General features: G+C 41.5%; 2 protein-coding genes across 3 annotated transcripts in view; both read left to right on the top strand.

Annotated features, from left to right (window-relative positions):
* Positions 1-2,201, top strand: part of LOC124006660 (GRB10-interacting GYF protein 1-like) — a 31,135-nt gene extending 28,934 nt beyond the window's left edge. For both annotated transcript variants that reach the window (XM_046316707.1, XM_046316708.1), the window contains exon 25: positions 99-2,201. In XM_046316707.1, coding sequence (XP_046172663.1) covers positions 99-166 — 68 coding nt within the window. In that variant the 3' untranslated portion in view covers positions 167-2,201. The remainder of the gene's footprint in view (positions 1-98) is intronic.
* Positions 2,202-8,662: 6,461 nt separating this feature from the next.
* The window catches only part of LOC124006680 (ephrin-B2-like), a 56,235-nt gene continuing 49,167 nt past the window's right edge, over positions 8,663-15,730 (top strand). Inside the window, exon 1 of the mRNA XM_046316738.1 lies at positions 8,663-9,661. Coding sequence (XP_046172694.1) covers positions 9,540-9,661 — 122 coding nt within the window. The 5' untranslated portion in view covers positions 8,663-9,539. The remainder of the gene's footprint in view (positions 9,662-15,730) is intronic.

Here is a 15,730-nt window from a genome sequence, read left to right on the forward strand (position 1 = left end):
GAATACTGTAAACTTCTGAAATGTACTTTCCAGATGTGAAAAGTAGTGGAATCCATGCTGGATGTGAATAGAAGTGAACCATGGTGTTTCTCCTGCAGGATATTCATTCCTGGGCGCAGGGGACAGGATGAGCCTTGGCGAGATGGAAACAGTGGAAGATTATTGATCCACAGCATCTACCTGAATCCACCTGAGGCCTTATACCTGGCATACGAGACACACACACATTCACAGACCGACATACACACACACACACGCACACTTACATTCACAGACCGACATACGCACACACACTGACGAATGTGCACTGCTGAGCTACTTTGCCCCCTCTTGGATGAGGACCTTGTAAAGTACTGTTTTCTCCCTCGTCTCTCAGTGAGAGGGGCCGGAAGGGGTGTGCAGAGAGGAGTACCCTTCCACACTTCTTACAGTTAAGCACCTTAAACTCAACTAATGCACTTTATTACATGGGGTTTCAATATTTGAAATGAAGTTTTGCCTGTTTTTTGTTTTTGTTGGTTTTAGGATGCAAAATTTGCATAAATTATGTCTATGATATGAATATACACAAGTGGATGTGTGTGTGCTATCATACCCAAGTAAGGAACTGGAGGTTACATCTCTGATAATAATGGTGAGGGGTTGGGGGAGTGATGAGCATTTGGTTTAGAAAGTATATTCTTTTTTGAAAAGAGACACTGTTGTTTTTTAAAACATTTTATATAAAATGTAAAGCTATAGCAAATTTGCATTTTAAGAAAAACTTGAATGTTTGCACTTACAAAAACAAACAAAAGTTGTTGTGGATAAGTAGTGGAAGAAAAATATGTTTCTGAATGCTGGTGTCTGTGTGGTAGACTCAAAGCCTGCACACTTTTTATTGCTTACAGAGATGCATAAAAAGGCCATGTTTTTACTTTGTTCCATGAAACTTTTTTACTTTGTAGGATGTATGCAATTTGTGCCCATGTTAGATGTATGAGTGATGAGTAGCCAATGAATGTGTGCATGTTATTTTTGTACATGGGTTCTTTAAGTGAGAGTGGGAGTGAATAGGGCTCTTTTCATCCAATCTTTCACCAGCTCCTCATCCCCTAAATGACTTCATGATGGTCTGCGTTTCTGTCCAGTTACCTGAATGGCCGCTCGTGTTCTGGCATTGGTGCTTCGCTGCCCTCATGCTCTTCTCTCGCGACGAGTCACGGGTATACAGGCTCTGATTCGCTGATTGAACTGTGAAAGCAAATGTCTTGTTTCAAGGCAGAAATTCCCGAGGTATATTTTACTGCAGTACAGGCCCTGTCTCTCAATCTCACTGTTGTTAAAAGAACCATAAATAGTTATGTTTAATAATTATCTTCCTTGTGGTTATGAAAGTTGGTAAGACCAGAGAAGTTCCTTGCATTTTTCAAGGGGATCTATTGCCTTTAACGACATGCCAGTGTTGAGGTCTTGCTTTCCTGTTTCCAGGTTGTTTTGCAAGCTATTGCCACTGCTTGTGTGAACCCTGGTTTTTATAGCTAGAGTCCTCTTTTTTTGTTGCTTTTTGAATATGTTTGTCTGTTTAAAACAGTGGAAAAGTATTTGGACTTGATGATAAGGAGCACTTTTGAGGCTGCTAAGCTTTTGTATTTTTATATTGTTTTTTTTTTGCTTCTTGTCATTTCTTATATATCAAAAAAAAAATGTAAATGAATGTATTCCAAAAACAGAACAGTGCAGTGAGATGAAACCAGACTTTAAACAAATGGTAATGCGGAGAGTTGTGGGGATAAAGTATTAGAGTCCCTGAAGATGAGATACTGTAAATTAAACTGAGGTGGACAACGCTGAACACACTGCCTACTGCTCTCTGAAGAACTTCTCGTAATAAGATGAAGACGTCTGTCCATTACCAAGCAATGTTGTCGTCCTTGATAGTCTCTGGATACAACGGCAAATCCTTTCAAACATGATGGACTCATTACAAACCTATATACCGAGGAAATGGCATGGAAAATGTAGCAGTAGTTTTTCAAAAGATGAATCTGTCTCGTTTTGATCTTTGAATGTCTGGGTTGCAACTTTATTAATGGTCTTCTTTCTCTAATTGCCTACAACTTGTGAAAATGGAGAGTTTGAAGATGTGGCCGGAGGAATGATCGGTACTTCATCTGCAAACTGAAACGGTCTTTGCTTTAACCATTTTTTTTTTATTCATACAAGTCTGGATTATATTTTTTATTTAAAAAAAAAAATCAAGAGAAAAAGGAGAATGGACAACTTGTTTTAGACTGGTGACAACTAATATGTGGTTATCATTTGAATCCATGTGTTTCTCAAGAAGAGATCCGGAGATTACGTGAGGAGATGGATAAAAAAAATCTATTATGACTCCTTTCACGCTTGTTCCTCAGGCCAGCCTCCTTGCCATAGCTGATCCCCCTCTGTACAACATACTGTGCAACTTGTCTCATGGGGTTTGGTGGCCTGGGACCATGTGACTATAGGTTGCCAGTTTTAAATTATGGACATTTTAGAGATTCAACAAATGTTCAAAGGAAATTCAAATATACTGGAGAGAACATATTTTTATAACACAGGCCTCCAATTGGAACCTTTTGAAACCCAAAACTACTGGACAATGGACTGACGGGGGGGGGTCAAATTTGTTCATCTTCCACTTGTGCTTTTGTTGGTTTTAGTCACAGAACAGAGTGTAGGGAGATGGACGGGTTTGTGGACTATGTGAGATGCCCCTGTCTCCTTGTATTTACTCTTCTACTGGACACGGATTGCCTTTCCCTGGACATTCTCCACAAGAAAGGACAGCATTGAGGATGACCTTGACACAGATTCTTCGGTGTATCAGAACAATACTGCACTGACCTTCAGAGAGCCACAGAAGGCAAGTTGATGTGACCATCTGCTTTTAGGAAGGGGCTCACTGGGGGAAATGTATGTTCTTTGTTAGATGTACTTTTGCTGAATTTCTAGGTTACTGGCTACCTGAAGTTGCATGTAGGACAGGTAGAGGCACAGGGGAACGAGAAATGATTTGACTAAAGATTCTATTTAATAGCTTGCTGTACCAACAATGATAGTTATTCAGAGGAGAGTTGGGTAATTAATAGGTTCTTCAAGATGTGTCCGTTTAATGAGATTGGACATCTAGATATATCCTGGTGTCTGGACAAGCCGCTCTGTTCCTCATGCTATACCCAGGGGGGTCTGGGATTTAATATTAGTCTGATATTAATCTATTATGATCCCGGTTATAGCGTTTAATCATCCTGGTCTTAATAGTGCTGTCTTGTTTCTGCAGGCCAGGAGGATACCTCATGGACACTTGCCACCATCTCCTTGCTTGGTCCATGTAGTGGCCCTTCTGCTGGATGACCAGCTGCAAATAGAGGTGTATCGTGGGCTAAGACGTGTGGGCTCTCATACCCTGAATGACTGGGCTGTTCTGGACCACAGCTGGACATGGGATTGTCTCTGAGAGGAGCAGACCGTAAAGGAGAGAGACTCCCAGACACAAGCTTTGTCCTGGACTGGACTAGACAGAGGAAGACTGAACCCAGCTGATCGAGGTCTCAACCAGGAGTTAAGACTCATGCACACATGCACCCACACACACACACATCTGGTTGGCAAGTTTCAACTCCTGGATCTAAATAGTGAATGTTTCACTTGACTTTACTGGTTTTTGTGTAAGATTTTTTTGACTCATTTGGTTTTACTTGCCTTAACTGGACAGAATAAAATTGCCCATGAGTGATATCCCCTCCCCACCACCCCTACGTAGTAATAGGTTTGACCTGGTGGAGTGTATGGAATGATGACTGGGTTGGTTTGGGACATCCAAAATGAGTGAAGTAATGGATATTTGTGAGAATGTTGTAAAAAGAGAATGCTAAAACTTTTAGAGGAATGTTTGTAAAATTGGTTTAAAGAAGTTTTGGGGAAATGTTATGGTTATTGCCTCTTCTTGCTACTCAAACACAGCACAGCAGAATTTTAGATGGGGCTGGGCATTGTAAATAGTTTTTACTTTGAAGAGAAGTGTAACAGAAAAAATAAACTAATGTGTGAAATGCAATATTAATGTGTCACATTCTCTACATATTGTTTTAAAGGGAAGACCGATCAACACATGTTGACCTTGCGCAGCGAGTTGCCGTCATATTGCATCTGACCACAGAAAATGTTCTGTTCCTTTCCGGATGATTCCACATGTTGAATTGCCACCTTTTGTCAACACCCAGCAGGAGATCTACTGTGCAAGACGGATGTTCTTTGTTGGTCTGTCTTTCCTTTTTAACACTAAATCATGTATATCTGCCTGCAGTGTTACATGTTGCCCACAAGGGGGCATGGTATGTTCAGTTTTATTGTCCTGTACTCCACACTCCTTTCTGCTTTCCCAATCATCAATCATCAAACCACTGGAAATGAGCTGCTGAATTGTTACATTGTAAAGGAAAAGCATCTGATACAGCAGTGGTCACCAAACTGTGGGGCGCTACCTTTGTGTGTGTGTGTGTGTGTGTGTGTGTGTGTGTGTGTGTGTGTGTGTTTCATCAGTTCCTCTTGTCATGCCAGTCATTGCATACCATAGAGCTATAACTTGTCAGAAATGTCCAGATCAACTAGCCCATGCCAGCAGGCAAGTTTGAAAAAATTGCCCATAGATATTGCTGTAATTTTTTAGTCACTCGTATCACATGAATACATGGTAAAATGCCCAAGACAATGTGCTTTAAAACTGCAGTTTTCTTTGCACCCCATTACAAAATGTGTAGAATTGCAGGAAATAAGCTTTAAACCTGTAAAATTCTCTCCACCAAGAGGGGTGTGAACAGTGCTTGTGCTCTTAGAAATAGACGTAGCTCGTGTATGCAAAGGGGGGTGGCTGGATGTTCGCCAATACTTGAAGGGTGGCGCCAAGTGAAAAAGTTTGGGAACCTCTTGTCGTGATGTGTGTTTTGTCCTATATTTGTAATCCCAGCTCTCATCCCCGCAGGGGGTCTTTTGCCTTTTGGTAGGCCGTCATTGTAAATAAAAATTTGTTCTTAACTGACTTGCCTCGTGAAAATAAGACCGAATAACTGGTGGGGGAGCTAAAAGCTTGTTACTGCACATTGGTAATTTCATATGTAATCTCTCGTAGATCTACGTAAACATAACTAGTACTGTGGAACCTGTTGCAGGAATTTGATGGGGATAACTAGCAGTAGTTCTGTTTTTTTTGTCATTGGTTATTTGGAAAAATCACGTTTTCTTAGGTGTTAGCATCTTTTGGAAGGGAAGGGACATTCGGCCCGGCCCGTAACTTGCAAAGAAAGAGGGAGCTCCTTGTGCCAATCTTTGTTCTAGAATTTCTTAATCGGTTCTCTTAACACATATGTTCCCAGAACTTAATCAAGCAGCTGACCAATTACGTGAGACCTTAGTTCTGGGTTAACCGAGATTAGCCATACAGCATCTGCCACAATATTTGGGACAAAATCTGTGACACATTTTCAGAAAGTTATGGTCAACATAACTGACCTATAAGGTACATATCAGAGATAGCTGTATGAAATGCTTTTAAAATGGAAACCTTGATGAATGTTTAACTTTTTGACAAGTGGTTCTGAAGTGTCATGAAATTGTTTCAAATTATAAACTCAGCAAAAAAAAGAAATGTCCCTTTATCAGGATCCTTTCAAAGAGAATTTGTAAAAATCCAAATAACTTCATTGTAAAGGGTTTAAACACTGTTTCCCATGCTTGTTCAATAAACAATTAATGAACATGCACCTGTGGAACGGTCATTAAGACACTAACTGCTTACAGACGGTAGGCAATTAAGGTCACAGTTATGCAAATTTAGGACACTAAAGAGGCCTTTCTACTGACACTGGAAAAACACCAAAAGAAAGATGCCCAGGGTCCCTGCTCATCTGCGTGAATGTGCCTTAGGCATGCTGCAAGGAGGCATGAGGACTGCAGATGTGGCCAGGGCAATAAATTGCAATGTCTACTGTGAGACACCTAAGACGGCGATGCAGGGAGACAGGACGGAAAGCTGATTGTTCTCGCAGTGGCAGACCACGTGTAACAACACCTGCACAGGATCGGTACCCCTAAACATCACACCTGGGGGACATATACAGGATGGTAACAACAACTGCCCGAGTTACACCAGGAATGCACAATCCCTCCATCAGTGCTCAGACTGTCCGCAATAGGCTGGAGAGGGCTTCTATGCCTGTTGTAAGGCAGGTCCTCACCAGACATCACCGAAAACAACATCGCCTATGGGCACAAACCCACCGTCGCTGGACCAGACAGGACTGACAAAAAGTGCTCTTCACTGATGAGTTGTGGTTTTGTCTCACCCGGAGTGATGGTCAGATTCGCGTTTATCGTCAAAGGAATGAGCGTTACGCCGAGGCCTGTACTCTGGAGCGGGATTGATTTGGAGGTGGAGGGTCCGTCATGGTCTGGGGCGGTGTGTCACAGCATCATCGGACTGAGCTTGTTGTCATTGCAGGAAATCTCAACGCTGTGCGTTACAGGGAAGAGATCCTCCTCCCTCGTGGTATCCTTCCTGCAGACCCATCCTGACGTGACCCTCCAGCATGACAATGCCACCAGCCATACTGCTCATTCTGTGTGTGATTTCCTGCAAGACAGGAATGTCAGTGTTCTGACATGGCCAGCGAAGAGCCCAGATCTCTATCCCATTGAGCGCGTCTGGGACCTGTTGGATCGGAGGGTGAGGGCAGGGCCGTTCCCTCCCCAGAAATGTCCAGGAACTTGCAGGTGCCTTGGTGGAAGAGTGGGGTAACATCTCACAGCCAGAACTGGCAAATCGGGTGCAGTCCATGAGGAGGAGATGCATTGCAGTACTTAATCCAGCTGGTGGCCACACCAGACACTGACTGTTACTTTTTGATTTTGACCCCCACTTTGTTCAAGGACACATTATTCCATTATTCCATTGTTCTTTTTATGTCTCAGTTGTTGAAACTTATGTTCATACAAATATTTACACATGTTAAGTTTGCTGAAAATAAACATAAAGTATATATAATATAACCACCAGCTACAACTATTGTTTAAAAACCGCCCGTATTGTGCCATTCCATTTACTGGGGCAGCTATGTTTTTTTCATTTGTAACTTTGTGGATATAGGCACCACATTGCACACACACACTGCTAGAGTTTTAAAAAGATTTGTAGATTCAGGTCCGTCACAGAATTCACTCATTAACCCCACAGAAATATTTTTCCAATAAGGCTTCCAAACAAGTCAATGTGGTCTTATTGGCCAATTTCGCATGACCATACCTGTATGAAACAATTTTAGTATGCCCAAAAATATCTTCATGTTAAGTGATGTAGAGTATGCAACCACATGAGCCAGGTGTGCCAGTTATAGAAGATTGCCACAATTCTGTGAATAATTGAATAATGTGCCCAAAGATCTGTCTGCATTTTTGAAGATGTTACCTCAATTCTGTGAATAATTTTAATCTGGTTCATGTGGTTGTGTATTCAACATCACTCTAAACATTAAGATGTTTTTGGGCATAAAACAATTACAATTCAAATGGGTAAGACCACGTTTAATTGTATGGTGGCCATATTAGAGAAGAAATGCTTCACAGTTACCCACCAGAGACATTTTTGGAACGCTGAGGTCAACCGAATTGACCTTTGAACTCTTTCCAATTATATTATTAAAGGGTTGAAGTGAGCAATAACTTGTTGTATACCGACCATTGTTTGTCATAGGGTAAAATCCCTATTGGAAAAATGTATGGGCTGGAGGGATGAGAATGATAACGCGTAGAAAGCTACCATAGCAGTGCAGCAATCACACATTTTAGGGACATAGCCCACAACTCTAGGGACTATGATAGCCCTTCAAAAATCACTGGGACATGGTTAGCCCAAGTGAGTCCCCCATCCTTGTCATAATGGTGAAAGGAGGATAGAAATTGTAAATGATGGAAGTTCAAACTACTGTTTCCTATATATTAGAGGGCATTTTTAATCTAGGAATGTGTGAAGATAATGGTCAATAGCTGCAACCTGGTCTCAGAGCATTGTGTATTATTATGTACTTAAATGTTACATTTCATATGTATTCATTTGTGGATGTCCAGAATCTATTTAGTTTTTGTTACACATTACAATTAATTTGTTACGAATTTGCAAAACGTATATGTTACAAATTCTGGTTAGGTGCCAAACATTAGCTATCTTGCAATGTTAGCTAGGCTAGGGGTTAAGTTTAGGATTTAGGTTAAAGGGTTAGCTAACATGCTATGAAGTTGCGAAGTAGTAAGTGGTTGAAAAGGTTAAGTAGCAAAAATTACAAAGTTATCTGTGATGAGATTCAAACTTGTAACCTTTGGGTTGCTAGACTTTGTTATATGCAGCCTGACCAACCACCCTACTTTTGTTTTTCCTTAAGTAACCAGCTGTCCTACATAACGTAACATTTATCTTACTAAATGAAGGATATTGGATGTACGTACATAATAATACGAAATAGTCTGAGACCAGGTTGACAATAGAGCTACACGGGAACACACACGTATAGGTTGGCATGGACCACTCCAGTCCATCCCTCCCCCTTCTCCTAGCTGCTCTCTATCAGTGTGAACAATAGTACGATATTTTGAGTGCAGAGCGTTGGAGAAGGATGCAACGAACGCAAAGTGGTATTGTGAACAGGAGAAGAGACCAGAATAAGTTAACCCGGATGCATTATTTTTGAATGCGCCAATTTTCACACCGACACTTCGCCTGTCATTCAAGTTTGCTAGAAGAAGTTTAACCAATATTGTGCCATAAAAGATAACGGACGGATGGAAGGGGCTATTTTTGTCCGCTAAGACTCAAAGGGATAACATAATGGAGACAACTCTGAAAGCAATAACGCGTTAATAAGCATTCAAGTCATGCAGTGTTTATAAGAGCACAGAGGACAGCCCATTATCAATTTGGGTCAGTGAATGCTCGCTTATATACCATAGTCCAATTTTGTATGCGTGCAGAGGGAAATTGGAGCGAGCAAGCCTGTGCATCTGGATGGCAAGTAGTTTATGGCACTTTGCAAAAATAATAGATAAACGCCCACTATCCAAAATTATCCTTTCAGGGTAGCCTATTGGTAGGAATTTACACTGATAATCTGGACAATCGGTGCATATTCATTTGGAGAGTGGGTGGACAGTGGCCTTATCATCATGCAATGTCCCGTATTGCTGGACACGTTTCAAACCAGAAACCTACATGTGGCCGCTGATACACTTTAAACGCAAGACTAGAGAGGCCGACACATTGTATCCCCTCACACATTCCAAGTACTGTGAGTGTTGTCTCTGGTTGATTGTTTTTGTTGTTGAAGTTTAACCTTAGGTGTTTGCCCAAGTCACGCTATAGCTGTGCACTCCGAGTGATTTAGTGAACTTCGTTCGCACTCTTTGTCTAACTCGATTCCCCGTGCCTTCTTTTTTTCGGGGGTAAAACGACAGTAGAGAGCCAAGGAGCAGGAATGGCTTTCGCGTTTTGGGACGGCTGTAATGGTTTGGGATTTATTTTGATTTTTCTTGTGGATTTACTGGGAATAACTGCAAGTAACATGGAACCTATTTATTGGAATACATTGAACAAGAGGTAAGTGGTTCAACTTTAATTTCATATAGGCTTGCATACCGTACTTTAGATTTGTCATACATTATCCCATAACACATTGCTGTCCGATTATGACTGACTGAATAGATAATGCAAAGGACACCGTTCCTTGACTGCAGATCAGAGGATGGAGAACTGTAGGTTATATTGGTGACATTGCATGCAGTCCGGCAGAGTGGCATTTGAAGACAGATATTAAACGCTTTACAATTACCACCTCATGGGGACCATACCTTTAGGACACTGAATGATTATTTTGTGAGCTTCGATTTCAGGTCTCGAATTACATGGGTTCACTCAATATCCAACTGTAGACTAGGCTAGCCTAGGCCTAGTTGTTGCTGGTGGAGATGAGTGGTGGTGTGGATACTGACTTCGTTGGAGAGGATTACGGTCGAGGAAGACTGTGCCTGGAGTTTACTGGCATCCGGTCCTATTCAACAGATCCGTGTAAAATATAGACCAGTGTAAAACCACAGCATCCCCTCTCTGTCCATAGAGAGCAAGGAGATGGCAATGGGGTTGTTATGCGAGGGAATGCCTGTTTTTGGCAGACTGCTATTATGTCAGGGTTGCGTGAGAGAGGGGGTGGTCTTCACGCATGATTGCACCCTCATAAAAGGTCGCGTGCGTGTTGTCCGCTCGTTCGTTCCTCGATCCCCTCCCGCCTGTGCAAACTCATGCTAAGGTTGGAATCCACCCGAAATGGACACTATGAAAGCCAGTGAGAACCTGGCCTGGATTTGTCCCACACTGTACAAGCAAGTTCCTCTTTCATCAAAGCTCAGACTCCCACATATTCTGGTAAGCATGCCGTAATTCTGCATCAATTCACTTTAAGGTGTTGGGGGTTTAGCCCAATGCAAGTAGGGGTGTCCAGGTAATTCTCAATTGGCAACAAAATAGGAATTTCAACAGCTTAAATGCATGGATTTGGTGAACATTGAGATATGAGAGAAAATATTTTTCAGGTAACTTGCACCTTCACACCTGCCACAGCAGACACTTCCAGTACTCAATTACAATAGCTACTCTGTGGGTCTCTCTACAATAGAGCACATACATCTACAGTGTATTGCCAAAAACTACCATACCACTCAACTTCAAACACACACACACACACACACACACACACACACACACACACACACACACACACACACACACACACACACACACACACACACACACACACACACACACACACACACACACACACACACACACACACACACACACACACACACACACACACAGAGAGAGAGAGAGACACTTAACAGTAATTATAATCCATAGAGCAGTTTTACGTGGTAGGCTACTTTCTCCGTCTCTTTTGTCTGGCCTCCATTCTCATCCTGTCCTGGTTGTTAAGTGTAAAAGTAAACAATTGTTTTATTAGTAATTTCACGGCTTTTTCACCTCACCTGATAATTCTTTGTTAACCATTTAACCTTTTCACTGTTTGTATTTCACATGTTATAATCTGTGCAAGTAAATACAACTAATTAGAATGTATAGATCAGCTAGAAGGGAATACAGTCTCTGTGCTCAACCCACCTCTGTTCTCTTTCCATCTGTCCTCTGTCACTTTCTCTGTCTTGTCTGTTACTGTCTCATGTAGGGTTGGGCGGTTATTTTATATATATACTGAACAAAAATATAAACGTAACATGCATCAATTTCAACGATTTTATGGAGGTACAGTTCATAAGGAACTCAGTCAATTGAAATAAATTCATTAGGCCCTAATCTATGGATTTCACATGACTGGCAGGAGGCCAGCCATGGCTGGGCCTGGGAGGGCATCGGCGCACCCACTTGGGAGCCTGGACCAACCAATCAGAATGAGTTTTTCCCCACAAAAGGGCTTTATTACTGACAGAAATACCCCTTAGTTTCATCAGCTGTCCGGGTGGCTGGTCTCAGATGATCCCGCAGGTGGAGAAGTCGGGTGTGGAGGTCCTAGGCTGGTGTCGTTACACGTGGGCTGCGGTTGTGAGGCCGGTTGGACCAACTGACCTAATAAAATGACGTTGGAAAACGTTGGAGGCGGCTTATGGTAGAGAAATTAACATTAAATTCTGTGGCAACAGCTCTGGTGGACATTCCTGCAGTCAGCATGCCAATTGCGCACTCCCTCAACATTGAGACATCTGTGGCATTGTGTTGTGTGACCAAATTGCACTCTTAAATGTGCAAATTGCACAATTTAAGGGTGGCCTTTTATTGTCCCTAGCACCTGTGTAATGATCATGCTGTTTAATAAGCGTCTTGATATGCCGCACATGTCAGGTGGATGGATTATCTTGGAAAAGGAGAAATGCCCACTAACAAAGATGTTAACAAATTTGTGCACAAAATTTGAGAGAAATAAGCTTTTTGTACGAATGGCACATTTCTGAGATCTTTTATTTCAGCTCAGGAAACATTGGGACCAAAAATGTACATATTGTGTTTATATTTTTTTATTCAGTGTGTATACTATTTTTTTAAGCATTTTTTTTTCACGCACGAAACCATTTAGGCAACATGGATCTTGATCCAGGAGGGTATTGAATGTCTCTAATCTGGGTACCAGTCTTTTTAGCTAACATGCCCCTCGATGTCACTGCCAAAGAGACTGGCCTTAAGGCAATCTCAATGTTCAATATGCAGCTGGTTTTACGGTGGAGTTGCTCATTGGTTGTTGGAAATAACATTTATTTTCCATGACAACATGTGGAACCTCAAATAGAATTATAAAGTCAAAAACAAACATTTAGCTTTTAGATAGACAAGTTGTTTTATTTTTAGAAAATCTTTTTGGAGGTTGGAATTACAGGATCTATTAAGTTTGAGAATTTAGTGAGTTAGCAACTTTTGCTGTCTTGTCTGGTGTCCCTCCATCATATCCTACTCTCCTGTTGCTGTCTCTGTCTTGTCTGGTGTCCCTCCATCATATCCTACTCTCCTGTTGCTGTCTCTGTCTTGTCTGGTGTCCCTCCATCATATCCTACTCTCCTGTTGCTGTCTCTGTCTTGTCTGTGTGGTGGGTGGGTGTGAGTGAGTGAGTGTGTGTGTGTGGGGTTAGGGATTGCAGGATTCTTCTGACATCTAAAGCCGAGTCGTGTATGCTTGGTAAATGACTGTAAACAGTTCTGAGTGCAGTCTGTCATCGCTCCAGGGGAAGTTGTTGTACAACTCTCCCCCTCAAATGGGCATTAAAAATTCATCCTTCACAGGCTGCTCAATATTTAATGAATCGTCTGCTAATTGGCTGAGGATAAAAGCCTGCTTAACTGGGCTAAGCGTTTCAGATTAAAACATTTTAAAGATTGGGAAAAGAAAGGAAATACCGATACAGTGTCAGGAGACTGAGCTCTCTGCACCTTCACATGTTCACTCTTATTACCCCCTTACACTGCCTTATATAGCCAGAGTGTTACATCCCCAGGTTAGGGGTGCGTGTGATTTGTGTATGAGAAAGGAGTAGGTGTGTGTTTATTTGCTTGTGTATTTTTTGTGTTTGTGCATGTGGTTCCCAGGGGTGTGGGTATCGTTGTTGTTGGTCTGTGTGTGTGTGTGTGTGTGTGTATTCCCAATCAGTCACTCAGCATCTGACTCAGTTGGGCTGTTCAGGGGCGAGCAAGATGAAAGATCATTGTGTGAGCAAACACTTGAGTTGAGAGAGAATGGATGTGGTCGAGCGAGCAGAGGATGGGTCCCGCAAGCGCAGGCCAGCGTGGTGCACGCCAATTAAATTTGAGAGCTTGCGAGTATGATGACTTTGAGCGAACAGAACTACATTGTCGCACGCAATAAATGAATTGGAGAGCAGGGATTTTTATTCCACTGACTACATGTCGAGACTCAAATGACTGCACTCACAAATAACGCTGCATCCCCACACGGATGTCTCCTCCCCATTTAACCCCAATTTTCCAGTTTGCTGTCCAAAATCCACCTTGCGCTCGGAACTTCATTGTATCGTTTTATAACAGGAAAATTCTACCCAATGAACATAGCGTGTAGCAGTCTACTGAAACACAATTGATCATGTTTTTGGATCAATCACGAATGCTCTAACTGGATTTTTGAGTTTCCATAAGGTTAGGGTTAAATGTGCTACACAGGATTTATTTTTATTTTTGCATTGTAATTTCAGAAAATGTGCATAATATATCTGCAGTAATAATGGAGTGATAGTATTACTTACCCACCAGTGTTGTGATTTGCTGATATTTGCCTATTGATTTCTCCCCCCTGAGCAGCATCAAAATGGGTTCTGACTTTGTGGACTTTTGTTATCTAATGGAAATTGCTTTGTCATTTCCAAAACCGCTTTTTGAAGCTGGTGGACCCAAACCAAAACTTTTGGTTTTGGTCCACCAGCTTTAAACATCTGTAAAAATGATTATTTTTTTAAAATTTAAAATATACTTTACAGCGATTTAGATTATACAATAATTCCCTACAATATTCAGTGCTTGATCTCTCACAAAATCTGACTTTGAGCAAACAGTGTAGAGTTTTTGCAACCAGGAAATGACAGAGCGATTCCACTAGATAACACAGCCATAAAGTCAAAACAGCTTTACCATTCTGACAACAGATGCCACTCCGGTGGGAGAAATCAATAGGCAAATATCACAGCCAATCACAACACTGGCAGATAAGTTATATTGTTAAACACTACAGTTCCAATATTACTGCAGATATATTATTCAAATTTTGGGAAATTAGAATGCACAAATCAATTTTTAAAAATTATAACACCTTTATGTTTAGGTTTAAAATCAGATAAAATACATTTACATTTAAGTCATTTAGCAGACGCTCTTATCCAGAGCGACTTACAAATAGGCAGGGTTAATGACTTTGGCTGTGGTAACTAGTGACCACCTATTTTTGAGCACAGAAGAGGAAAGGGTGAACGATGGCTGTCAATAAAGAGGTAAGTTTGATCGTTTTTCAGTAGAGAAACTAAAAAATAAACTAGCTTAGCTAATCAACTATCATTTCAAAATTGAAGTAGGTAGTTATTTGGTATTCTGTTTTAAAAGCAGGTTATTAGGTTAACGATAGTAGGTAGGAAGCTAACTAGCTAACGTTTAACTCTGTGGTTTAACCAAAGATGGTTTTGTTTTCTATACCGTCTCTGGTTTAACTAAGAGCATTATAAGTCAACGAGGGGTTTAGTAGAGGAAAATAGTATGACTGGGAAGAAGTGGCAGAAGAGTGGGGAGAGGCATGGTGTGAACAGACCACTGAAGTATAAGGACAGTGAGGACTCACGGTGGAAGAGGGCTATGATTGAGGAGGGGAAGTCGAGAGGTCAGGCCCCGAACCAAATAATAGCTAATATTGTCAAACGCTAAGCGCATACTTTAAAATGATTGAATAGATTTGATCACTTTTAATCTGTCCGTTTTTGTGCAGTTACAATAAATGGGAATGATGTCAAAAACAATTCTCTCTCCATACCTCTTTCCATGCAGGTCCACTGTCACTAATATGTGGTGGTGAAGTCCCAATGGGCACAGACGTCAATTCAACGTCTATTCCACGTTGGTTCAGCGTAATTGAATTGAAATGACGTGGAAACAACGTTGATTAAACCAGTGTGTGCTAAGTGGGGTTGTTCTTTGCTCAGCTGACAGACCAGAGATACAGGAGCCCATTCGGTTCCAAGTTGCTTACCTTGGCTCTCCTCTACGTACAGCACTCTGGGGACTCCCAGCAGGTAACTATGACATCCACTAATCACTCCCGTAACTTAATCATTAATGGTACCGAGACTTCCTCGAATTTCTTTGAAACTGTATGAAGGCATTGTGCATAGGACATTTGTAGACATAGATAGGATAGATAGGATGATAGATAGGATAGATAGGATAGATAGGATGATGACCAGATGGTTCTATTCGGAGGATGGGTATACTGAATGTATGTGCTAGTCACTGCTAAATAATATATGTAGTGTAAATAAGGGATAAAGTGAACCTATAGGAGGATAGCTCTCTACGAGGAGGGTTGGGAATGAAATGACAGCAGGCTGTTCAATACTGAGCC

The sequence above is a fragment of the Oncorhynchus gorbuscha genome, linkage group LG20, assembly GCF_021184085.1.
Source record: "Oncorhynchus gorbuscha isolate QuinsamMale2020 ecotype Even-year linkage group LG20, OgorEven_v1.0, whole genome shotgun sequence".
In the NCBI taxonomy this organism is placed as follows: Eukaryota; Metazoa; Chordata; class Actinopteri; order Salmoniformes; family Salmonidae; genus Oncorhynchus; species Oncorhynchus gorbuscha.